At 37.9% G+C, this 25,698-nt stretch overlaps 1 protein-coding gene across 1 annotated transcript in view; it reads right to left on the bottom strand.

Moving 5' to 3' along the window:
- The window catches only part of UBE2E2 (ubiquitin conjugating enzyme E2 E2), a 212,642-nt gene extending 187,011 nt beyond the window's left edge, over window positions 1–25,631 (bottom strand). Inside the window, exons 1-3 of the mRNA XM_081160370.1 lie at window positions 25,393–25,631; window positions 19,810–19,993; window positions 9,826–9,876 (exon numbers count right to left, since the gene is read on the bottom strand). Of these exons, the coding sequence (XP_081016496.1) occupies window positions 9,826–9,876; window positions 19,810–19,985 (227 nt within the window). The 5' untranslated portion in view covers window positions 19,986–19,993; window positions 25,393–25,631. The remainder of the gene's footprint in view (window positions 1–9,825; window positions 9,877–19,809; window positions 19,994–25,392) is intronic.
- Between the last annotated feature and the right edge of the window lie 67 nt (window positions 25,632–25,698).

Genomic DNA, 25,698 nt, shown 5'->3' with positions numbered 1-25,698 from the left:
TTAGAAACAAGTAACTCTGATAAATAAATTGGAGACTACTTCTAATGTCTTTGGGGTCTACTTTAACCTTTTAGGCAAAGCTAACTTATAATAAAGTTCTTCCGGAACGCAGTAACTAAAGCCACTTGGACATAGTCCAAGACATTTGGACAGTGCCAGAAGTACTATATATCCACTCAAATTTAAAGCATAATGCACAAAGATTTGTCTCATGGGAGGGTGCAAGGTGGAGAAGGTCAAAGGGGGGGGGGAAAGAGGGGTATCTGTAATACCTCAATAATAAAGATCAATTTTTTAAAAAAAGAAATAATCTAAGACAAAATATCTATTATATAAACTCTAAAACTTTCTAAAGGATTTGACACCAATGCTCAAACCCCAGCTGTTTGCAAAGTAGGATCATAACACTGTTGAATGTCATTTATAAACCAGGCTGTTGCAGGGCATTTACTGGATTGGTGCACAAGGCTTGGCTAAGAAAAAAATCTTTTATCTTACGCTGGAGAATGTCATAGTTAACTCAGAAATAACTGAGAAAGACTACTCCTATCCAATTCTGTCCTACTTTAGTCAAAGGGCCGCCTGACTCCCAAACCCCTACAGTTCTACTTTCTCAAATTCTAGACCATCTTACCCTGCCCTGGCAGGCTCAGGCTAGTGCCAGTCTCCCTCCTGCAGACCCATTACTCACTACTAGGCCACCTGAAATCCAAACACTGCACATGTTGGGCTCCATTTGCCTGCTAACTTGAGCCTAAAACCAAAATGTCAACTGCTTAAAGCAATAAGCAATGTTGCCACTCTTCAGAAACTTTGCTAAACTTTAGACAAGGATTTTCCTCCAGCACTTGCAGCTGAATGTCACCTTCTTCCAGTTCATCATTTGCATGCAGGTCTCAGATCAGGCTGCTCTGATGCATTAGGCCTAGAACTTTACCCTAGCCTACAGACGACAGCTATTTTTAAATAATATTGGAGGAAAGTTTTAAAATAAATGTATCTTAATGAGCAAAATCATAAATAAAACTAGCAGTCCACATGTATATCTAAAGGGCAGTGGTAGTTTCTGTAAAACTTTGAATTTTAATCTTAAGATTTCTTGGCTTATGGAACACTTATGTCAAAAGAAACACATCCCAGTCATAAGGATACAAACAATATTTTTGTTCTAGGACCACAGGGCAGAGGGGGAAACCCTGAGGATTCCAGTTTGTTACACAGTTTGACAGACTTGAAGGTATGTATATTGTCAAAATGAACATTCAAACAACTTGCATTAGATTAACAGTAATATTTCTATTTTTTGACTAAGCCAGATAAGTAGAGTTTATGAAACCATATTTAATAATCGGGGACCTATCAAATTGATGGCTATTAACTTACGTGCCTATAGTCTACACCAGGCTCTTATTTCCTCATGTCACTCATATATCATCCTTTTCTTATAAATTTAAAAGCTGTGAGTACAAAAGGAAATAAAAGTCTCACTTATTAATTCAGATATGGAACTGATAACAAATAGGCTGCTTTAAATTGTCAGGCCAATAAGTCATATAAATTGCGTATGTAACACAGGCTCCATAAGGGCAAAGAAAAGAGGAAAAATGAGTCATAATCCATGGGTAAAAGTAAAAAAGCTGATAAAAATATATATCACTTGTCCAGGGTCCAGCTGCTGGAAAACACCATTCTAGTACTACCTTGCATCTGGCACCTAAAATCCTCTGAAATAGCAAACAGATTCATGTTTAATTCCTCCAGAGAAGGGGCACGCATTCCCTCATGAAGCCGCCCATTATTTCGCTGGACAGCTCTGACTGAAGTGAAGCCTTTATATCAAGAAGAAAATTATTTCCTTCTAATTTAACACAGCAGTGTTAGTTCTACTCCTGAAATCACATAGAATAAAATTAATCTCTCTTCCATTTTATGGCTCTGAAAACTGTTAAACACAGCTACTATGGCCCCCTCACTTCTCCAGAAAAAAATAACTCCAATCCCTTTCAAATGTACTTCATGATCACAAATATCAATTCACAATTTTCCTGTATTAACTGTATCTAAATATCCTAAGCGTATAAAATATATCCATTCTACCAATGAAATCTGAATGCTAGTCTTGACTTTGTCATTAAAGTATGTATCTTGGGAAAACACCATTTTTTCTGTGAGCTGGACAAAGTGCCAGACCATAAGCTTTCCAGTTTCAATATCCTATGAATCTATATAAAAACAATGATTTACAATATTGCTTTCATTTTGTTAAGAAGTTAAAAATAAATATTTAACGAATACTTTATAATACTAATAAGAATCTTCTATGTTCTAAAAAATAATAGTATTTAAGAGTCCCTGCCCGGCCGGGCGTGGCTCAGCGGTTGAGCGTCAACCTAGGATCCAGGTGATCAGGGTTCGATTCCCGGTCAGGGCACATGCCCGGTTGTGGGCTTGATCAATGACTCTCTCATCATTGATGTTTCTGCCTCTCTCTCTCCCCCTCCTTTCCTCTCTCTGAAATCAATAAAGATATATTTTAAAAAAAAAAAAAGAGTCCCTGACTCTCAGATTATAACTGTGGTTGGTGGGAAGTGGGAAGACAAATAAATATTTGTCTGATATTCAACAGTGTTATGATCCTGCTTTGAAAATAACTGGGATTTGTACTTATATGGTATAATTACATAACTATAAGCACCATTTTCAAAGGCCAAAATGACCTGGCAGTTTACTCTTACCCAAAATTGAAATTAAGCATAAATTTAAGCTTGAGAAGTTATTATTTTTCTAGGTAATGTGCTGTGTTGTGAAATACAGTAGTTACTAGTCACATATGGCTACCTAAATTAAAATTAAATGAAATTCAAAATTCATTAACTCAGTTGGACTAGCCTCCTTTCAAACACAAAATAACTACTTATGGCTAGTAGTTGTGTTGGACAACACAGATACAGAACACTTTTATTATAGCAAAAGTTCTACTGGGACTGTTCTAGACTGATTCACCTATATTTGCAAATGGAAGAAAGCACAGTAGTCTCAAAACCTTTTGGCTCTGAAGTCTGAAACACCAAGGTTGAAATCCTAGTTCTGCTACCTACTTGCTGTGTGACCTTGGACAAGTTACTTAATCTCTGTAAGCTTGTCTTCCCACCTATAAAATGCCATACTGTCTAAAACGTGTATCTACCTCAATAATGGTCATGAAGATAAAACGAGATAATGCTGGTAAAGCACTCAACACACCGTCTCAAACACTGGAAGCTTTCAATAGCTGTTAGTTCCCTATTATAATTAACTATATTTATTTATTCATAGGTGCACTGAACATCAACTGAATACTGAGATTTGAAATGCAGAGATTAAAGAAAGAGCTCTCATCCACTGCGTAAAATAGGAACAATGGCTGTAATATGAAGCAGTAGGACAACTGACAACAGTGGAGTGCAGGATAGGAGGGGCGCTGAATTCTAGGTGGAGGGAATAGAAGGTGCCAAGGCAGAAATTTTAGCTCCTGTATGAGGGTTCTGGTTCTCCTTTTGGTGGTTTCAAATTATTACTAGGCTTCATCTTCCATACAGGTGAGAGTGGAGAGAGTCTACCTGCTATATAATAGAACAGAAAATCAATTTTAGCTTATGGCTTTACCTGATTCTATTATATGTTTTAGAACAACATGCTGCTTCTACACAAATATAGATTGAGATATATCTTTAAAGGCATCCCAGTAAGTCCCTAAAGTATGTAGACATTCTAAATAAACAGTTCCAAATGAATACTTACAAAAACCATAGTCAAAAAGCAAACTGACAACATAAATTTAAAAATCAAAATTTGTATTGTTCTCAAAATAAAATACTAACAAACTAACAAAATAGTTTTACTTGTTATTTGCAATAATGCTCAGTTGATAAAATATATTTAAGTCAATAAATGTAATAATCACTATAAAGAAATGCTTTGGGTGTGCTAAAAAAATAGTTTCCAGGACATCTTAAAAGATAAAATAGCTATGGGAATTAAAATATTACATGTTAGAGAGTAATATTACACTTTCTATCTAAAGTGCTTAGGTAATAAATCTGAAATAATAACCAGTTATAAAACTGGGCAAACTAAAACAAGTGATAAAATGTTCAGTTGCTATTATAAAATGTAATCCCAGTGTGATCATTTAATATAAGTTTTTTCCAACCACATTCTTGTACTGGTCTTAAAACAACAAATAATAGAAAAAATATATATCAAAGACCAAAAGTAATGGGCACTAAACTCACTTTATCACACTCAACATTTTCTTTTATTATGAAATAAACATTTTTAAACCTATGGTTAAAGGCAGATGTAAAAAATAACATTTTGAAACAAGAAAGTAAAAAACTGAAATAGTTATGTCTTCCCCAAGTACAGTTTTGAAGTAAAGGTTTACTGTTTATTACAGCAAACAAGGACATCTGAAAGTTCCCCATCTAAAATCACAACCCCTTTAAGGCTCTATGTTGGTTGTGCCCCAGGTGAAAAGTCAGCCTCAAGGTAAAGGCAAAAAGAAAACCATCCATATGGGGTGGGGAAAAGAAGGTTTACAGCTGTAATACAAATAATACAATAAATAAATAACAATACAAGAATAAACTATTTCACGTACTGCAACTATAAACCTACTTTTGCCAATCTTGTATACTCTTTCTTGGCAGTAACCAAGGAGTACACCTTAAACATCATAAAAGAAGGGAGGAAAATGAGGACATAAGCCTGAAACTCTAAAATGTCAAAAAGACAGACAATAACAACTGCCAAGGCTGTGAAGAAATTGGAGCTCTCCGCATTGATGGTAGGAAGGTAAAATGGTACAGCCACTTTGGAATATAATCTGGCAGTTCCCCAAAATGTTAAACAAATTTACTGTATGATCCAGCAATTTCACTCCTATAGAAATGAAAACTAATGCCACACAAAACCTGTACACAAATGTTCATAGCAATACTCAAAATAGCCAAAAAGTGAAAACAACATATATGTCCATCAACTGATAATTGGATAAGTAAAATATAGTACACCTATACAACAGAATATTATAGAGACAGAAAGAAATACAACACTGATGTACCTTACAACATGGATGAACCTTGAAAGTATTGTTTCATGAAAGAAACCAGTCACAAAAGACCACATGTTGTATGATTCCATTTATACGAATTGTCCAGAACAGGCAAATCCAGAGACAGAAAGCAGAGGATGGTTGCCTAGGGCTGGGTGGTGGGAGAGTTGGGAGGAAATGAGGAAGCAGTAACTGCTAAGAGGTATAGTGTATCTTTTGGGGTGATAAACATGTTGTAAAATTGCTTGTGATGGTTACACAACTCTGTGAGTATACTAAAAGCCCCTGAATTTTACACTTTACACCTCAATAAAGCTATAACAATTATTTTAAAAAGTAAAGCACAGCCTGTGTTCAATGAATGTAGATCATTGAAACATACCAATAAAAAGTGAAAACTGCTAGTATAACTGAACTACTTCCTCTTTTTAAGTATTTCCTCCTTTTACTTGCTCAAGTACTAAATAAAAAATCAAAACCCAAAACAATCATTGTACCATAGTTTACTTTCAAAAAGTAGTAAGAATCTCTGTCCCATTTCCATGCTCATAAAGCTAATACAAAATTGGACAGTATCAGATCATACTAGAATTTGAATTTAGCTTCTCTGCAATACAGAAGAACAAGTTATCCTTGGATGACAAAATTTTTTAAATTTTAATTTGGCGATTTTTCTAGCAAGCTAACAGTTTTGCACTAGCATCGAGGACATATAAATGAACACACTAACTAGCACATTTACAGATTTAAGATCTGTGCTTTTGACAATCTGTAAAGAATCCTGAAAGTCACAATACAGTCATTTACAAGAGGCAGCAATTCTGTTAGAACTCTGCAAAGGTACAGCATGAATTTTACGCACTCAATCCAGCTGGTGTGTGAGGCACTGAGGTAGTAAGCAATGCTAACCAACAGCGCGGCACATCCAACTCAGGTGGTAGTAGGAGAACATTTATGAATCTGCAGAGACCTCAAAAGAGAGCCCTTGCAAATCTTATGGGTCAAGTATGTTATCCATGATAAGAGCTGAGGCCAAGCAAATATATTCCACTATTTATAGGAAATACTTAAGTATATAACCAAATTTCACCCAAATTACGTATAATTTTCTGTATGTATAACTCTACAGATAAGCAAACTTTTTTCTTAGATGTATCATAAAGTTTGGTTTTTAAACTTTAACTCTTATATTGTAATTTTTAAAAACTTGTAATTTAACCCAGCTTTAAAATAAACTATATTGTTGCATTTTTACCTCAAGAACAACAAAAAAGTGAGAAGAAAACTGAAAGATGTACAGGCATGTGTTTCCTATAAGAAGAAATAATTCGACCTATTATCAAAGTACTTTGTGGATACTCTTTTAAAATAATATTTAGGTTCATTCAAAACCTGAAAAAGAATTAAACAATATTACAGTAGAGTTAACTTCCTCTAAAAATGCCTTACATAAAGTTATCTACTTACACCAAGTGATGTTAATTCAGGGAGATTTTATATCCACAGCAAGTTCAAATACAGACTCACAGAATACTTAAACACATGCTAGTTAGTTCCTTCAATTTGATTCCAAGAATTGCTTAACTGGACATCATATAAGAGATGCACCAAAATTCAGAAGTCCCACCTCTAATCTGACATACACACAGAACTGGGCTGTACTAGTCTGTTAAGGCTGCAGAAAATAACAATAAGCTACACTCTAAGTGGAATGTGACACCCACCCACTCCCACCCAGACAATAGATAAAAATCCTTCTCCACTCCAACTGCCTAAACAGGTAAACCCATAGATTTCCCTCACACATAATTTTTATCTGTGACAGCAAGCTCACCACTACCCAAGCAGCCAAAAGGTTTTGTGAGGCATGTGTTACTGGGAAAGGTAACACACAAAGGAAGTATTAGAGAAATGGGATTTTGACTCCTATTAGGCAGACAGCTTTAATTTACTAGACTTCTAGAAATTAATTCATTATAGGGATTAGGACAGATATGCAGTCAGCACAGAACTTTTTAAAAACCAACTACAAAAGCACTGTTAAACTTTATTATGCCAAAAACAAGCCAACCTAAAAGTATGTTCTAGTTTCTCTTTCTGAAGACAGTAACCACATTCTCACTGAAATATAGATAGGCAGAATTACTATAAACCACAATCAAATATTTGACACCAAACAATCAAAAAACCACAGTAATCCACTTAACAAACACACAGAACACATCTATTTTAAGTAACACAAGAACATTGAGAACGTAGAACTAATCACCACTTACCAATCAGCAACAGCATAGAAGATCCTTTACTTGCCAAAGGGGGGCACCACGTACATGAAAGTAGTGGATAGGATCTTCACCTCTGCCTGATGCAGCCCAATCAACTACTCTGGATCAAAAAAGGAACCAAAGCCACTGCACCATAGACTTCAGCCTCGCTTCTAAAGCAAACTTATTGGCTATCCAATCTTTATACCATTAAATGGATTTCCTTGCAAATTCCCATAAGCAAATAAATTAATTAAAGTAAGTACAGGCATACCTCATTTTATACTGCTTCACTTTAATGGCCTTCACAGATGTGTTTACAAATTGAAGGCAAGACCTTCCATCTGCAAAAGATTACGACTTGCTTTATTGAGACACTCTCTTTATTACAGTGATCTGGAACTGCACCTACAAAATCTTCAAGGTATGCCTGTGCCTTTCTACAATGCTATATGTCAATTATATCTCAATAAAACTGGGAGGGGGGAAATACAACAAAATAGGTATCTTTCCTGAAACCGTTTGAAGAGCTTATTATGTGTGACATCACATTTAAAAATGCTTCATTTATAAAAAACTTATGTAACCAGCAATGATATCATTAATTAAAAAGCTCAATGAAAAAGTAAATCTCCAAATTTAGGATGACACTAAACGGGGGGGGGGGGGGAGTGCTGGGTGGAAGGAGTAAATGGGGGAAAAAGAGGGCATCTGTAATACTTTCAACAATAATTTTTTTAAAAAAAGATGACACTATAAACTTTTCATTTTTACTTTAAATAGAACCCTGGTTTAATTATTTTATTTAAATAATAACCATTATGTAGTTTCTTTCCTCAGACTTAAGTTTTCAGGCATGTTTACAATATGTTGGTTTAATCAAAGTTAAATTATTATCTGTAATAAGTCAAGGTTAAATCAGAGTAATGTTTTAGAAAATAATATATCTGAGAGCAACGTTGCAGTCTAACCATCACATGATATTTTATGTGGATTTCAATTATCAAAAATAAGCCTTAAAGAAGCTCATTAAAACAAAGTAGTTTATTTTGCCAATAATGTCAAAGTTTAAGCAAGTATATAAATTACTTATCAAAAATCTACTGTTTGTAAGGTTACAAAAACAATATATGTGGCAAAACAGTTTATTTAAAAACAAAGACTCAAACAATTAAAGTAAATATTATCCTAAGAAACAGGATTTTGGGTTTAATTCAAACTTGAGTTCTTCTGCAGATCAATCCACTTACATCAACTGGCCACCACAGCCTAAATAATGATCTGTAGATTTGAAACAGCTTAAGTGTGTAACACAGTCTTAAGTGTGACAAGAAGTCTTACTGTTAAACAGTTTTACCTAACAAAGAAACATATTGTAATTGAGTGAAACATTCTTTGAACATTATTGTAAGTTTATATACTGTATATGACTCTCATGTGAAGAACCGTATCAGATTCACCAACAACATAATAAACCTTATTAAAACTTTTCCTACACAAAATAGTTGTCAACTAGCCAACTATCAACATATAGATATCTGCAAAATTTTCACTTTCACTAATATCTGTAGTTGCTATCTTTACTTTCACATAAAAATAAGATCAGTAAAATCAGAAATCAGACCAAACTATAAATTCTACCTGCATTCAATATTGGAAACATTTTCCTGTAATCCACCCTCTCACCTTCAATCCACAAGACTACCAATTTAAACTATAAAAACTCTGTATTGGCCTGGTTCCAATGCCGACCTCAGATCAAACGAAAGAAGTGTCTTAAAATAGCCAAACAGCCATCTTCCAACTACCGCACCAGACTGAAGATAGAGTATAAAACTGGAGGTTATTCTTCTCCTCTTCCTCTGTGTACCTGTATATCATTAATCATTTCCAGGCAAGTGCCTATACTTCCTATAAGTAAACTCTGACCAGAAAATTGATGACATGTGGTCAGAAAGGAGAGAGTGTTTTAAATTTAACATCACTGCCTCAAATCACCCATTCTTACTTAGTCACTACTGATGACTTTAAGAAATAATGTAAACCAGAAAGAACATTTAATGTTTTGGCACTTTAAAAAAAATCAATTTCCAACTAGATAACAACTGAATGATTATCAAACAGCAAATATTTTAGTTACACTATTATTCTATCATTAAAGAAATCATTTAAGGCCCTAACACCTCTTCCACTAAAAGATAATTGTATTTGTTACCGTATGATTTCATTATCTTATTGTTACTCCATTGCTCTATTTTTGGCAATTCCATTCTACCACTACAAACATACTTGCTGAATATTCACTTATACACAGAAATCACCACCACCAGTCTTCCACAGCCATTTAAATCCAAATCTAATAATGTGCTTACTAATAATAAGACTAATATTGTTGCACATCAGACCAACAAGTTCAATTATAACTTCTACAAAAGATGAGAATAAATAAAATCCACAAGTACTTACCTACAGTTGGGAGGAGGATCCAATGTAATTTCTGCAAGTTCCTTCTGAATTCTTTAAAATAAAGACAAAGAAAGCTATGTTAAAATTACACTAATATTTTCCATTTGTGTGTTTTTAATCTGAAATCCTAACACAGTATAAATGACCAAATACAATAACAAAGTACAAATTTCTATCACAATTTTGACACTGCACCTACAAAAGGGTAAAAGATTGGCCACTATCAGAGCATGCAGCCTGTGCAAGCAGCACAGATGAACTCCATGGAAGGAAAAAAGAACTTTTTTTAAAAAAAAAACTGCTTTTGTCTTGTGTTATTTTCAACTTTGATTTTTAACTGTACCTGACTTCCTGTATACATACACAAAGGCTAACAGTGCGACACTGTTCTGTAAGACCATACTTAGCAATCTCTTAACTATCATTTATGCATTATTAAACATTGGCTTCATTAAACCAAAGACAAAAAAAATTCTCAAAAGCATTTCTTCTCCTTTGCCTTGGTTTTTAAATATGAGATTCACTACTCTTGGATGCCTGCTGTCTGGTTAATTATTTTGATAGTATGGCAGCTGACTAAAGTACCTTAAAAAACGAAAATGTGAACAAAAATATTTACTCTCAATTTCATTCTACATCTTTTTCAAGACAACAAATGGAACTACCAAAATAGATGTGACTCCTCCAAGAGGACTGGCACAAACTTCGGAACTGCATGTCACTAATGTAATTTTCACTTCTCTAAGCCATGTGACTTAAGGTTGAGAAGGCATTATAAAGTAGAGCAAGACTAATAAATTCAGAGCCAAAAAAACTTTCATTTTAATTCTGCCATGAGAGTTCCTGGCTAAAAAGACTGCTCAAACTACTCCCTCTCAGCCTCACTTTTCTGTCCTATAGAAATGAAGAAGTTACCCAGGACAAATTCCATGATCTCTTTTATATTTAAAACATGATTGTCTTCTCATATGGATTCTATGATATGTTTACAGGCATGTAAAGCACAGATTGTCCACAATGAAACGAGAGACATCTCAAAGATCTGATATAGGAGAACACCCTTTATGGATTTCACACAAAAGTATAAAACAGGCACTTTAAATGGGTAAGTCCAGGTTAAAGATAGCAAACTGAACACACACATTCACTTCCCACTCTTTCAGGACCCCACCTGGTGGGAGAGAAGATACAGAAAGTGAAAAAATAAGGGGGAGATCACCAATAAATGAGAAATGTCAATGTATTTCTGGAAGACAAAGTGGATGGTGTAAATTAAACAAGTTGAGATGGCCAAAAGGGGGCTGCAGAGTGCATGAAAATATAACCAAGTACATTATTCAAAGGGGAAAAAAAAGACAACCAGAAATCCCAGAAGAAAAACACCTCTGTAAGAAAATCACAGATCAAATATGAAGCTAACTAAAATGTAAAGTGCCCGGCCGGGCGTGGCTCAGCGGTTGAGCATCAACCTAGGATCCATGCGATCGGGGTTCGATTCCCGGTCAGGGCACATGCCCGGGTTGCGGGCTTGATCCCCAGTTGGGGGCATGCAGGAGGCAGCCGATCAATGACTCTCTCATCATTGATGTTTCTATCTCTCTCTCTCCCTCTCCTTTCCTCTCTCTGAAATTAATAAAGATATATTTTTAAAAAATAAAATGTAATTTTAATTAACAGATGTTGGGGGCGGGGGAAAGAGAGATTTTATATATTTTGCCTAAATGCTATGACTCACTGGGTAGTCTAGAGATCATGATATTGGACTTGTAGGAAATCTAATTCTAACATCCTGTTTGGTCTAGCACTGAATATTTAATTATAGTAAATGTTCATACAATGTATTGGTCTTTTACTGAGATAAAGCACAGATAATGGGTTGTAGTTACACTATACAATGTAAATGTTACTAACCTTGAAGATGTAAAATTAAGTGTAGCTAATAGAAACTAGCTAAAAGTGGATGAAGGATGGAAGGGAGAACAAAGGTATTAATATCCCCATTTTACAAAGTAGGGAACCAAGAAATACTGTTGAAATTTGAAGGAATAAGAAATAGGGGATATCTTTAACTGGGAGGAGTGAAAAGGAAGGAAGAGTAGGTAAACAAACTACATCTTCAAATTTCATAGCAAGAAGTCAAAAGATATTATTTATGTTAATTCAACAGATAGATCTAAGTATATTATTTAGAGTTCTACAGAAAACTAACAGGACTAAACCCAGAGACAGCTAAAAAGAGTTTGCTTCAAGGGAATAAAATTGGGATAGGAGGGTGTTTGGACAGAAAACTGTTGCTTTCCATTAAAAAATGTCTCTGTAATGTTTAATTTGTTACCAGAAACATGAATAACTTTTACAAATTGTTTTTAAACTAAGAGGAACAAAAGAACAGGCATTCAAAAGAGCATGTCAAAGAAAACTATTTGTAACAAAAAGAACTTCTTTGGGAATTTTCTAATAACTCATCTTGTTTTATGCTTACACTGTCCGTTTTGGTTTAAAAAAATTGATATATCATAATTTTCTGACATAGAATTCTATTATGGAACTTGAACCCCTCCAGACTCTATAATTCCAAATCTAATTATTCAATACAATAAGCAATTTACTGATAAATTTGACAACTTTGAGCAATGAGTCAATATATTATACCTAAAAATGGTTGTATTTCTCTTGACAAAAAAGAGATTATACTAAGAATTGCTATTTAAATGGTTGCAAGATGGCCTGCTGTTTTCAATAACAGCAATTCAATTCTATCTCAAGAGTTGTGATCATGGTATATACTAAGTTTCTCAGTCTTGACATATGGGGTAAAGGAAGGTAGCTATTTCAGGCACTGTCCCTTAGGGTGCGGAAAAACGAAAAAGTATCAATAATTCACTTACAGTGTACCTTGCACATGATGATCTTAGACTATTAAAAGTGAATTAAATAAATCTCACAGAATTCTCTAAGTATTACTGGTTTGTGAGTCCCCATTTAAAAGATAAGGAAACTAAGGTTAGCTATTATGAGCTACTAAGATGAAAGACAATTATTTTGCTAAATCAAACAAACAAAAAGACCTCTCTCTTATCAGAACTTTTAAGACAAAATTACTTCTTTAGACACAAATCAACTACTAGACAACTGCCTAAATTTCCAATTTCCACCTGGCAGTGCCACTTTTATGGTTATTATGATACAGAATTCGGCAACTGTACATAGTTTCTGAAAAAAGTCAGAAGCAAAACACAGACTAAATTTCAGTGTCTGAGACCTTACCTAAAACCTTAATTGTTCCAGGAATGGTAAGAGTACTACTGCCTGTGACTGTCACTGCTAAAAAGAAAGGGGGGTGGTGGCGGGGGAATAACAATCTTGATTCATTGCGATTTAATTGAAGAATATGGTAACAATATTATACAAAATGGAGACATATGAAGCACTCATTTTAACATCAACATATTGGATTAATAGTTCAGAGAAATGAAGCAGTGTATATGTAGTGACATGTTTAAAAACACACAGGTATTTAAGGTTAAAGAAAATTCAGTAACTTACTCAGAGCCAAGTAGAACATGACTATATGAACATGGGGATTTTTACATGGGGGTTTTCTTGGCAGTTACTTTAAAAAAACAAAACAAACACACCCTTTATCCCACCTAGATGACTTTCTATATTCCGCTACGGGCTGCATTCCTCAGTCACTTGAGAACCCCTATCCTAACCAATTGAATCAACTGGTCAAAGCTTCCAAAATAAACTTATTCTCAAGAAAAAAACATCATTCAACTGATTACTAAAAATTTTTAAATCTCACTATATCCTCTGAATTAACCTAGGAAGCATAGAGCCATTGCAAATAATAAGCTTAGAGTTTAATTCTGAATGGTGGCACAGTAGACACCTCCCATTATCCACAGGGGATACTGTCCAAAACCCCCAGTGGATGCATGAACCTCAGATAGTACAGAATTATAGGTACTAAGTTTTTTCCTATACCTATGTACTTATGATAAAGTTTAATTTATAAATTAGGCAATTTCATAGGTAGATTAGTTCTTACCATAGATCTTAACCTCAACAAATGATTTTTTTAATCTTAATTTATCTCTATTGTTGAAAGTATTTTTTCCCCCCAACTGACCACCTGCACCTTGTTCCCACCCCCTCCCCAGGCCTTCACCCCATTGTTCACCGTGTCCATGGGTTATGTATATATATATATAACTGCTTTGGTTAATCTCTTCCCACCCTCCAATCCCATTCCCAATTTGTTCTGAAATATGATCATCTGTTGCATGCGTCAATGTCTCTGGATCTATTTAGTCTGTCAGATTCTTCTGTTCATTAGCTTCTTCTTAAAGAAGACCCTTCAACATTTCCTGTAGTGCTGGTTTGGTGGTGATGAACTCCTTTAGCTTTTTCTTATCTATGAAGCTCTTTATCTGACCTTCAGTTCTATATGACAGCTTTGCTGGGTAGAGCAATCTTGGTTGCAGTTCCATGTTTTTCATCACTTTGAACATTTCTTGCCAGTCCCTTCTGGCCTGCAAAGTTTCTGTTGAGAAATCAGCTGACAGTCGTATGGGTGCTCCCTTGTAGGTAATTAACTGCTTTTCTCTTGCTGCTTTTAAGATTCTCTCTTTGTCTTTAACCTTTGGCATTTTAATTATGATGTGTCTTGCTCTTTGGGTTCCTCTTGTTTGGGACCCTCTGTGCTTCCTGGACTTGTAAGTCGATTTCTTTCCCCAGGTAGGGTACGTTTTCTGTAATTATTTTTTCAAATAGGTTTTCAATTTCTCGGTCTCTTTCTTCCCCTTCTGGCACCCCAATAATACGAATGTTGGGCCTCTTGAAGTTGTTCCAGAGGTTCCTTATACTATCTTCATATTTCTGGATTCTTTTTTCTTTTTGCTCTTCTGGTTGGGTGTTTTTTGTTTCCTCATGTTCCAAATTGCTGATTTGATTCTCAGCGTCCTCTACTCTACTGTTGATTCCATGTAAATTATTCATTTCAGTTCCTGTACCCTTCAAATTGGTACTTTACTATGTCATCGATGTTCTCAGTTATTTTCATAATACTCTTACTAATATGGTTGAGGATCCTTATAAACAAAATTCTGAACTCTGTATCTGTTAGCTTGCTTGGATCTATTTCATTTAGTTCCTCTTCTAGAGATTTCTTCTGTTCTTTCCTTTGTGACATGTTTTTTTTGCCTCTGCATTTTGGCTGCTTCCTGGTGTTTGTTTCTATGTATTAGGTAGAGCTGCTATGTCTCCTGGAATTTGTAGAATAGCTTTGTGTAGAAGGCGTCCTGTAGTGTCCAGTGGCTGAGCTTCCTCAGTCACCCGAGCTGGGCCTTCTAGGTGCTTCCCTGTGTGGGCTGTGTGCACTGCCCTGTTGTAGTTAAGCCTTGGTCACTGTTGGCGTCACTGGGAGGAACTGACCCCCAGGCCAATTGGCTGCAACTACAGCCAAAGAGCTGCTGTGCTGGAGACACCCCTATGGAGCAGGATTTACTTCAGTGGAGCTTTGATGTTCACCAAGTGTGCCCCTTGAGTGTGTCACTCATGGATGTGGTAGGGTTGTAATCCAGCATGGTCGAGTCTGACCACCAGATGCACTGTCTCTGGGGACTCCTGGGAGGTGCAAAGTCAGCCTCTGCCAGTGCCTTGCCCAGGGCCACCCAGCATGAGCTACACAGCAAACTGTAGTTGGCTGCTACTTGTGCTGGGCTTGGCCTTGTCCAGGAAAGGCCAAGCTATGAACCAATGCAGGCTGCCGCTAGTGCCAGGCCTGGGGCCACTTATCAAGCCCTATGCGGCATGATGTTGCTTGTTTGAGGGATTTTAGGAAAGTCCTAAGCATGAGGCTCCAGAGGCCACTTGGCTAGAAAAGCTACTAGAAATGGCCTAGATGAGCCTGAAGGTGGGGAGGGACAGGGCCTCCGGGAATCACAGGGTGGGGCCAAAGGTGTGAGTCAGGTGCTGGCAATTCAAATATGGCTCCTGCCTGCCAGCTGTGTGCAGGGAGGGCTGGCCAAAGGAGAAACGGCCTCTGCCAGCTCTTCTGCCTAAAAGAAAGGTGCCCCTCCACCTCTCACCCCAATTTCAGGTAGGTTAGTTCCTCCCCAAGTGTCCCAGGTTCCTTTCAAGCTGCTGCCCAGTGCTGGGGCTCAGAGGGAGCGCGTCTAAGTGAGTCCGTGCGTGGGCCCTTTAAGAGGAGCTGCCTGGGGCTCCGGCAAACTCCACGTCCCTCATCGATAGTCCCCACTGGGTTTCACAGCCCGGGGTGTGGGGACGTCTCTTCCCAGCCTTGGAGCCCTGGGATGGGGGCCTGATGTGGGGCTGGGACCCCTCACTCCTCCGGGAAACCCCCACCACCAAGATGTCCCTCCTGGGTTTAACCCATGGCACCGGGTGGCCGAGTCTCTGCGATTCAGCCCCAACCCCCCCGTATCTCTGGCCCTCCTACTGCTCTCGGTGCTTCTTCAGTTCCCTGGTTGTAGGGCTTCTGTTCAGCCATATTTCAAGAGGTTCTGAACAATGGTTGTTCTGTATTTTAGTTGTAATTCTGATGTGATGCGGGAGGCGGTAGGTGCAGCTGCTACTTACGCTGCCATCTTGTTTCTTCTCCCAGCAAATGATTTTTTCAACTGCAGTTCAAAAATTCATGTATAACTTTTAACTCCTGCAAAACTTAACTACCCTCCCTTGGTAATCGCAGGGGATTGGTTCTGGACCACCTCTCATATATTAAAATGTGTGCATGCTAAAGTCCCCATATAAAATGCTGTAGTCCCTATATAAAATGGCATAGACCAATGGATACAATTGGCCTTCCACATCTGAGACTCCCAACTGTGGAACAAAAACAGTACAAGTATTTACTGAAGGGGAAAAAATCCACATATAAGTGGACTCCTAGGAATGATATTTGGTTTTAGAGTCTAAATTTTAGTTCAGCTGAAAGGTGGATTCTACTGTATCCAGTGCGAATTTTGTTTATTTTCCACATGAGGATGAAGTAGTATTCTTTATAGTTAATCTTTTGTAATTATTGTATTTTCTTGATTCTAAATATACATTTAAAACTTTTTAATGTTTATGAATCAGGGTGCATCTTACATTTGATGTGCATGATCATTTGAGAGTGTCTTAAAAATCAATGGTCTCTTAGAATCACAGATATGTAGTACAGCTGACCCTTGAACAGCATGAGTTTGAATTGCATGAGTCCACTTATACGCGGATTTTTTCTTCAACAAATACCTAGACTGTTTTAGTCCAACAAAATCACAATGTCTACTCTGAACAAAGTTAATATGGAGTAAATGTGACTTAAAATTCATATTTATAGACGTGTCAACACATGAAACAGCAGTACAATTGATTCAAGAAAGAGCTCAAAACAAATATTTTATGGAATTAGTCACGTCAAAATCTGTCACTGCAGCCCTGGCTGGTTTGGCTCAGTGGCTAGTGTGGCCCACAAACTGAAGGGTCGCAGTTGTTTGATTCCCGGTCAAGGGCACGCCACCTCAGTTGCAGGCTCAATCCCCTGCCCGGTCAGGGAGCATGCCAGAGGCAACCAATTGGTGTGTCTCTCTCACATCTATGTATCTCTCTCCCCACCCTTCCACTCTCTCTGAAAAGCAATGGAAAAAATATCCTCGGGTGAGGACTAAAAAAATAAAATAAAAATAAAACAAATGGTAGGGAGGGGGCGGGAGAGGGGTGGAGGTGGTCAATAAGGGGAAAAGAGGGGACGTCTGTAATACTTTCAACAATAAAGATAAAATTAAAAATTAAAAAAATTAAAAATATTTTTTAAATGGTAAATGACTAAGTCACTGTCACCAAACCACCCAAAGACTACTTACAGGAAGGTCATGAGTCACAATTTGAAATTACAGATTCACAAGAATAAATTTGTCAATGGAGGGATTCTTTTGGCCAAGAAGCAACTCAAAAAATACTCTGCCCTGGCAGGGTGGCTCAGTTGGTTGGAACATCATCCCATGCACCAAAAGGTTGCGGTTCGATTCCAGGTCAGGTTTTGGTTTCGGTCCCCTGTTGGGGAGCATATGGGCGGCAATCAATCTATGTTTGATCTGTTTCTCTCTCACATGGATATTTCTCTCTCTAAAATCAATAAACATATCCTCTTACTTTCACCAATGCAATAATACCAATTTCTATTAGGTGACAATCAGGCACACACGCCATCTCAAAATTAGGTTTTAACCCCTATTTAAAGGTGAGGGAGAAAAACCAGGTTTCAATATATAATCTACACTTTGTACACAATAATAAAATGAAGTGTAAGATCCACGTACTTGAAAACTCTCGCGTCATCTTCACTTCACACATCACACAGTTTACTCTTTCTGAAGGAGAAGGTGGCATCTGATACTTCATCCAAGAAGTATTTTGAGGTATTTTATGGCGATGCTGCCAGTCAAGGGAAAAGGCAGGGCCTCATGAACATAGACAAGAGTCTTTGCTAACTCAGGGGAGCAGAGCACAGACCTGGCAGAAGCTCTCTCCAGATCCTACATCCCGCGGACCTGTCCAGTCCATCCTCTCCCTTTTCTGACGAACTGCAGAGGCCCTGTAAAGACCCTCACTATCAGAAGCTGAGGACTGAATTAGTGTTTCCTCATTTCATAGGACCACAATCAGTACTTGAATATCCCTGATCCATCCACCTCTAAACTCCTTTCCTTCATCTAACTGTCATATTTTCTCCATCCCCACCTTTCTAATTCATCCTAATTCCATCCCCCATTTCCCAGCAGCAGGTCATTTTGTGTTGTGGCCAAGAAGCAGAGGGGTAGGGTTAGCCAACTGAAGCTTGCTGGACTTGTGGTGTGATAGCAAAAATAAACTGAACCCTTTCCCCCACACTAGCAAGTTCCAGTATAGAGGTTTAAAGGTTTAAAGTTCAAGGCTGACTTTCACACAACTCCTTCAACAGAAGAAAAGAATCAGCAACATACTTATGGGAAGGAGAAACTGACTACCTTAGTCCCTGGAATGCTGACCACTCAACATCACTCCAACAGCTCTCCCTAAAAAGTCACGTCTCACCAGACGGCCTGAGAAGCTTCTTCCCAATTCTGAGGACTGACTAGGTCAGAGGGAAACAAGGTCTACTAGACCATAATGGTTTTTGATCTTTGGGAAAGGAGTTCCCCCTAATCCACACTCTCCAATAAAATGTGAAGAAGCCATCATTCAGCATTCAGACAATTTTTAGACTGCTTAAAATTTACAGACTGCTTTTACATATATTTCCTTTTTAATATAAAGAGCTATTAAAACAAAACAAGAATATTAAATTACAGGATTAAGACTCTACTAAATTTAATTCTCCTTTAAACTATTTTCCAAGAGATATTCAATAAAATGACAATATTAAAGCAGATTCCCTCTGCTGAATCCAATGACATGCCAATGATCATAAGCAACTGATGTGGCAATAGAGGATCCTTCAAATATCTAACTTCCAGATATATCTATTTTCTAGAGAAAAAAGAAAATCTGTACCAAGACTGACCCACTGCCTAACATAATGAAACCAAGACGCATTTGTTGTAAACTCTGGCATTTCTCACTTTACTAACAGGGGATAATAGAAAATATACAATCATTCAGTATTACTAAACAGAATAAGATATTTATGGTCAAGTAACTATAAATCAAATCATCACACTTTAACATTCATTTTCCTCTATATGTTCACCTACATAAACACACACAAACACACTACGGATGTGTATTTTATTAATGTGCCATGCTGTTTAAATGACTTTAAATACCAAAAAGTTCATATTGCCTACAACTAAAAGCATGTAAAAGAAATAATCTTGAAGAAAAATCCATGAACTTCATGGGCCACCCCCCCACCCCCACCAAAAAAATGCAACAGACAGAACTTAAGACAATAAATTGATACTAAAAATAAAAAGGTTACAATAACTAAGGTACCTTTTAGCACTAGTTGACAATTTAGCAGCTGTTTTGCTGGATATTTTTCCCTCCTTTTTCTTGGGCTGAACTTGTTCTCTTTCTGGTTCTTGCTGAACACTTTCACGTTGGTCTCCATCAGAACTTCCTCCACTAGTGCTTGGACTGTCATCAACTCTTTGTGCCTCAGTGGACATTTTAGATCCTAGTTTAAAGAAGAAAAAAGCATTTATTCAGTTGTGGGAGGACTATTAACAAGGTGCCTCAAAAATAGACAGGAAATGAGCCTCAAAGTAGAACAAGTAAGGCTAATATAAAATGAATAAATTGGTCATTTACAAAACAGCTTCGGGAATTAACAAAACTTTTCTTTCATCCATTCAAAATGTACTAAGAAATGAAAACATGTAAAATATATGCACAAAATATTCACAGCAACATTATTCAGAGAACCAAAAAGGGGAAACAACTCAAATGTCTATTAACTGATGAATAAACCAAATGTGGTGCATCCGCACAATAAATACTATTCAGCCCTATAAAGGAATGAAGAACACTACCCACATGCTACAACATGGATGAACTTTGAAAACACTATGCTAAGCAAAAGAAGCCAGTCACAAAGGACCATAAACTGTATGATTCCGTTTATATGAATGTCCAGAATAAGCAAATCCACACACAGAAAAGTTGGTGAGTGGTTGCCAGGGGCTAAGAGTGAGGGAAGAATGGGGAAGAATTAACAGGTACAAAGTTTCCTTTTGGGGTGGTGAAAGTGTTCCAAAATTAGATAATGGTGATGTACAACTATACATACTCTATAAACCACTGAGTTATAAATTTTAAAAGGGTGAATTTTATAGTATGTGAATTACAATCAATACAGCTGTTACAAAAAAATAAAAATGAGGGCCCACTCTCCACTAGGCTCTGTGCTAGGCCCTTTGGTCCCACAAGCATGAGAAATTTGATCTAGTGCGTAAGCCAACTTGCTAAATGCTAACAGGTTAGTAAAAATCAGCTATAGGAACAGAAAAATGAGGGACACTTTTCCATCCACATACAATGAACACATGCTCAGGACTGGGCTAAGGTTAAAATCCTCTCAACTAATCGATTATTTTCAGTAACCTTTGTGGTAACAGAAGAACAGAGGCTTGCATGATTCTAAATAAAAACTGAACTGTATGATGGTGTCAGCATTGATCCAGCAATATACCAGGCAACCATGTTTCACAAGAGATGGAGATTTGTATTGAGACACTGAAGGATTCTTCCCTCCTCCCATAGTCTGAAATATCCCTCAAGGCTTTCAGATTCCCTTTGCTCTGAGTTCATGCTCCCCAAGCAGCCCTGATTGCCAACTCAATTTCCTCAATACCTTGATACATAGGTACCTGTTATAAGCTAGATAGCAGACATAAAAAATTGTACTAAGTGAAAAGGGATTTCCCCTCTCATCTGTCATTCTATCATAATCAATTGCTGAATTTGAGTACTAAAATACATCCCTTAAGACCCAACTAGCTTAGAGTGTACTGACAAACCCAAAACCAAACTGACAAAGCTGATGTCTAGACTCTAAAGGGCCTTATGTTCACCATGTTACTGTCACTTAATAACCACTTTGAGCACAGTATAGCTACCATCTCAGCCACCTCTTCTTTACAAAAACTGAAATACATAGCTATAAGAAGTGACATTAACAAGACAAAATATACCATTATAAATCACAGATAAGTGGAACAAATTCCTTTTGAAAAAGATACTATATTTCTCTTAATCAAGTTAGGACTTGAAATAAACTAATTTGATACGATCAAGAATTATTATTAATAGGTAAAAGAAAGCTACCTCAAATAAAGCACTGTTTTTTATTATTATAACCAGTCCAAATGTATAGCTAGTTGACAATGATGAAAATTCATCATCGCCAAAGGTTCAAACTTGTAGCTTGCTCTATCAAGGGATTTTGCACATAGACCTTTAATGAATTGAAATTTTCATGGTTAAAAAAAACAAAAACAAAAAGCATTCTAAGAGAATGAAAAATTCAGGAAGCACAGAGAGGTGAAGAGTCAAAAGAAAATACTAATGCCTTCAACAAGATATCACACAAACACACCACCACCCCTCTCAACTCCAACAGCTCCCTTCCCCCCAAGCCAAACAAAAATAGTTCTGTCCAAGCAGCTCTAAAACACACTGACAGGGAAATCTGACTGCTTTTCTACCTATTCTGTAAATAAATGGAGAGCATCGGTCTCCAAAGCTGTGACATCTTTTATGAGCACTAAAGTCACTTAATAGAATACTGAAATTTTCTATCAGTATGTTTCACATCTAGCTCTAACAGTCCTAACGTATTTCTTGCTTTTTTCCTCATTTTTATTTCATTTTAATTCTCATCCTTGGACTCAAGATTTTTTTCAGCTTACTTCTTTCAGTTAAAATATATCAGAAGTTTAAAACTTTATAAGTATGTACATAAGAGTATTTAGATAGAACAGACGTGCATGAGAGTGAGAAAGAGAACAATTATCAGAAAAAGGCCCTAGGATATAACAAAATGCTGCTGGCAATATTTTAAGAAATGTGGAGTGAGAAATAATTTTTTACATCTTAAACCAGAAGCAATCCATTACGTGATAAATACATGGAAACCTAAATGAAATAAAATTATTTGTTACTAAAGCTGGAGCTTCAGTATAATAAACTAAGTCTAGAGTTTCAGTTGTATATTTCATTAATTATAAAGCTACACATTCTTCTTAATATTCCTATTTATGTGCATTTACATACTACCCAACAATGCCATGAGTATGTAATTACTTAAAAGACTATTCAGTGATATAATTAATCTGAACTATAAACTGAAACCCAAATTTCATAAACTGCTCCAGAACAGCAGAGAACTATTAAAAATACTATTTAAAGTACCCAAAAAGATGTGTATAATTTCTATAGTTTCACAATAAAGAAAAAAATTCCTTTCATTTTTGACCTGAGATACTTGTTTCATCCAAATCATAACCTAGGGACAGTAAATTCATCGGAGGCCACTAATAGCCAATGCAGAACCTTTTAGAAACAAAGTTTTCATATCTTTTTCAAATATCAAGAGTAAGGCAAATTTCTGCTGGTTTTGTTTTTTGAATGACTAATTACAGAAAAAAGTATGGAAAGATTATTGCACTATTCAAGTGGCAACTACTTTTTATGGAGAAAAAATAGTCTATAAGCATTTAATTAGTTATAGGTATAAAGTTGGTGTTTTTCTGAAGTACAAATGAATAAAAATTCGTGAATTAAAACTCTTTTGCCCTGGCGGGGTAACTCAGTTGGTTAAGGTGGCCTCCTGATACACCAAGGTTTCAGGTTCGGTACTGGGTCAGGACACATGCAAGAATCAATCAATGAATGCATAAATAAATGGAACAACAAATCGATGTTTTTCTCTCTCTCTCTAAAAAATCAATTAATAAATAAAATTTAAAAACAACACTTTAAATGCTACCTTCTAAAGCATCATTTAAAAATTATCTTTAAGATTAATTCCTAAATAGCTAATTTGATCCAATCATCTAATCTAGAGGGAAGATAAATTTAAATCCTAGGATTATAAACAGAGCTACTAATCAATGACAGTTCTGAAGATATTAAGATATTTCAATTTATATTTTTACTTTGGACTCAATGTAAAACTTGGTTTCTAAACATAAAATAGTAAGGTAGACTTTCTTCAAACGTGCTAAATTAAGAGTTTAGATATTGTTCCTTCTTCAACACACAAATTACTTCAACCTGTATTAGCTATGTACTTTCTGTTGGAATTACAGTCCTGGAAATTAGCAACATATAGTAAATGAAACTCACATTTTCCATAAAAATGAAATAATTTGGTTATAAATATTACTGATAACATAAAAGCAACTATACTCACTCCATAAATCTGATTACTGTTCAGATAAACCTTATAACTGTATCTCATGGTATAAAACTGCAAATGCAAGTGTTCTTTGGAGCTTTTACAACAGGAAAACGCTTAATTCTGAGATCTGATTTCCCTCTATTTGTCTTCCTACTCACATTTCTAAACTTTTCTAAAATGTAAAATAATTTATATTATATGCACATCTAGCAATTTCTACTTTTAACTTAAGTGTAAAGATATTTACACAGAAAGTAACTGTGGAACACCCTATGTTTTGAGAAAGGTGCTATGTTCCAGGGAAGACAGAATAGGGTATGACATTATATGAAAACCCTCCATCAAGAGCATCTGCCCATATACCAAGGAGCATCCAAACTGTCTGAGTAAACACAAATATTTTGATTCCGAGGTCCAGACTGAATTATCACATATTCAAAAACATACTTTTTAAAGAATCAGGAATTTAAAAAAAAAAATTTAAGGTAACCCGTGGCACTTCCTTTTGTACTTTTAAATAAAAATATCCGAGTAGACTCTAAGGTATACACAATACGAAACGATGAATCTTGAAAAACATGCAAATAGGTCTAACAGCCACCGAGCACAGGATGATGTCTTTCTAAAGCGGCCTTAATTTCCTTAAGGGAAGATGGATTGGACATTTCTGGTTGGTTGTAAGGGGGGGGGGGGGTAAGCCGCAAGAAGCTACGCTTTATCTTCATTAGAAATGGTAAAGGGCAAAAGGATCAAAACATGATGAGAGAAGAGAGGGGGAGAAGTGGAGGTGGAGGGGGGGGCGGGGGAATCCAGTTTCAAACCAGGCCAGTGGGGGCTGCAGAGAAGAGACCAGCGAGAAAAAAATGGGCTTCGGCTCCAAAGTGTGACAAGCGCTAGGCTTCACAAAAGACCAGTACAACACACACTCCACGCCAGTGCACACACAAACACCCCCCCCAAGGTCTTCCCCGGGCGGGCCACGGGGGTGCGGCGGCGGCGGCACTCGCCAGGAGGGACACCATGTGCAGCAATTATGCAATTAGGGAAAACAGCAAAAGATCAAGCCGGGCACTTTCCACTGTGACATTTATCCGGTACTTTTGCAAAGACTTAGTTCCAGGATGCGGCTGGGAGAGGGAAGGGGCTGGAAGGGTGGAGAGGGAAGGGGCTGGGAGGGTGGCGAAGGATGGGGAACTGAGCACAGAAGACGGTAAAAGATGGGCAGGGAGGGGAGAGGCAGGAGGGGGTGGATGGGAAGGAGGGGGAGGGGTGGAAAGGGCGAGAAACCGGGGCAGGAGGCTCGAGGGAGGGGGCGCTGAGAATGGGGCACGCGGGGGAGCGGGGAGGAAAGGAACTAGGGCGCGAGCGGTGTAAGCGGAGACGTGCGACGTGGAGGGGACGTGGGGGTCGCTCGCGAAAGGGAGGACGCCCGAGGGTGGGGCGGGGGACACCGACCCGGCCCGGGCGAATACCTGAGGGAGGGGCGTCCGCGCAGGTCGCGGGCTCGAGCTCAAGAGCGGGGAGAGCGGGCTGCGGAGGCGGGGAGAAGGAGGACAGGGGAGGCCCCGAGTACTGGGTGTCCCCGCAGACCGTCTAGTCACCGAAAGCCGGACCACGCACCGGACCGCCCGGCCACGCCTGTCCCCGCCGCGCTCGCGCCCGCCCGGACTCACCCTCAGCGCCGCCGCCGCCGCCCCCGGCCGTTCCAGCTCCGGCTCCCGAGGCTGCTGCCCGCGGCTGCTGCTCTGGTCGCCCCTGAGTCCTGGAAAGTGAAGCCACCGCCTCCGAGAGCCGCTGCCTCCGCCCGGCCGTCCGCGCGCGCGCCCGCGAGTGCGCGCGCCCGCGCGCCTGCCCGGGAGAGACCGCGAGAGCGCGAGCCCCACGTCGGCCGCGCCGCGCCGCGCGCCTCGCGGCCCCCCCCCCTCCGCCAACTCCGCTCCGCCCCTCCTCCTCCGGGCGCGCGGCCGCGAGGGGGCGGG

Source organism: Miniopterus schreibersii, assembly GCF_964146895.1.
Source record: "Miniopterus schreibersii genome assembly, chromosome: 15".
In the NCBI taxonomy this organism is placed as follows: Eukaryota; Metazoa; Chordata; class Mammalia; order Chiroptera; family Miniopteridae; genus Miniopterus; species Miniopterus schreibersii.
The sequence above is the reverse complement of the archived record's forward strand: the minus strand, read 5'-3'. Positions and strand labels throughout refer to the sequence as shown.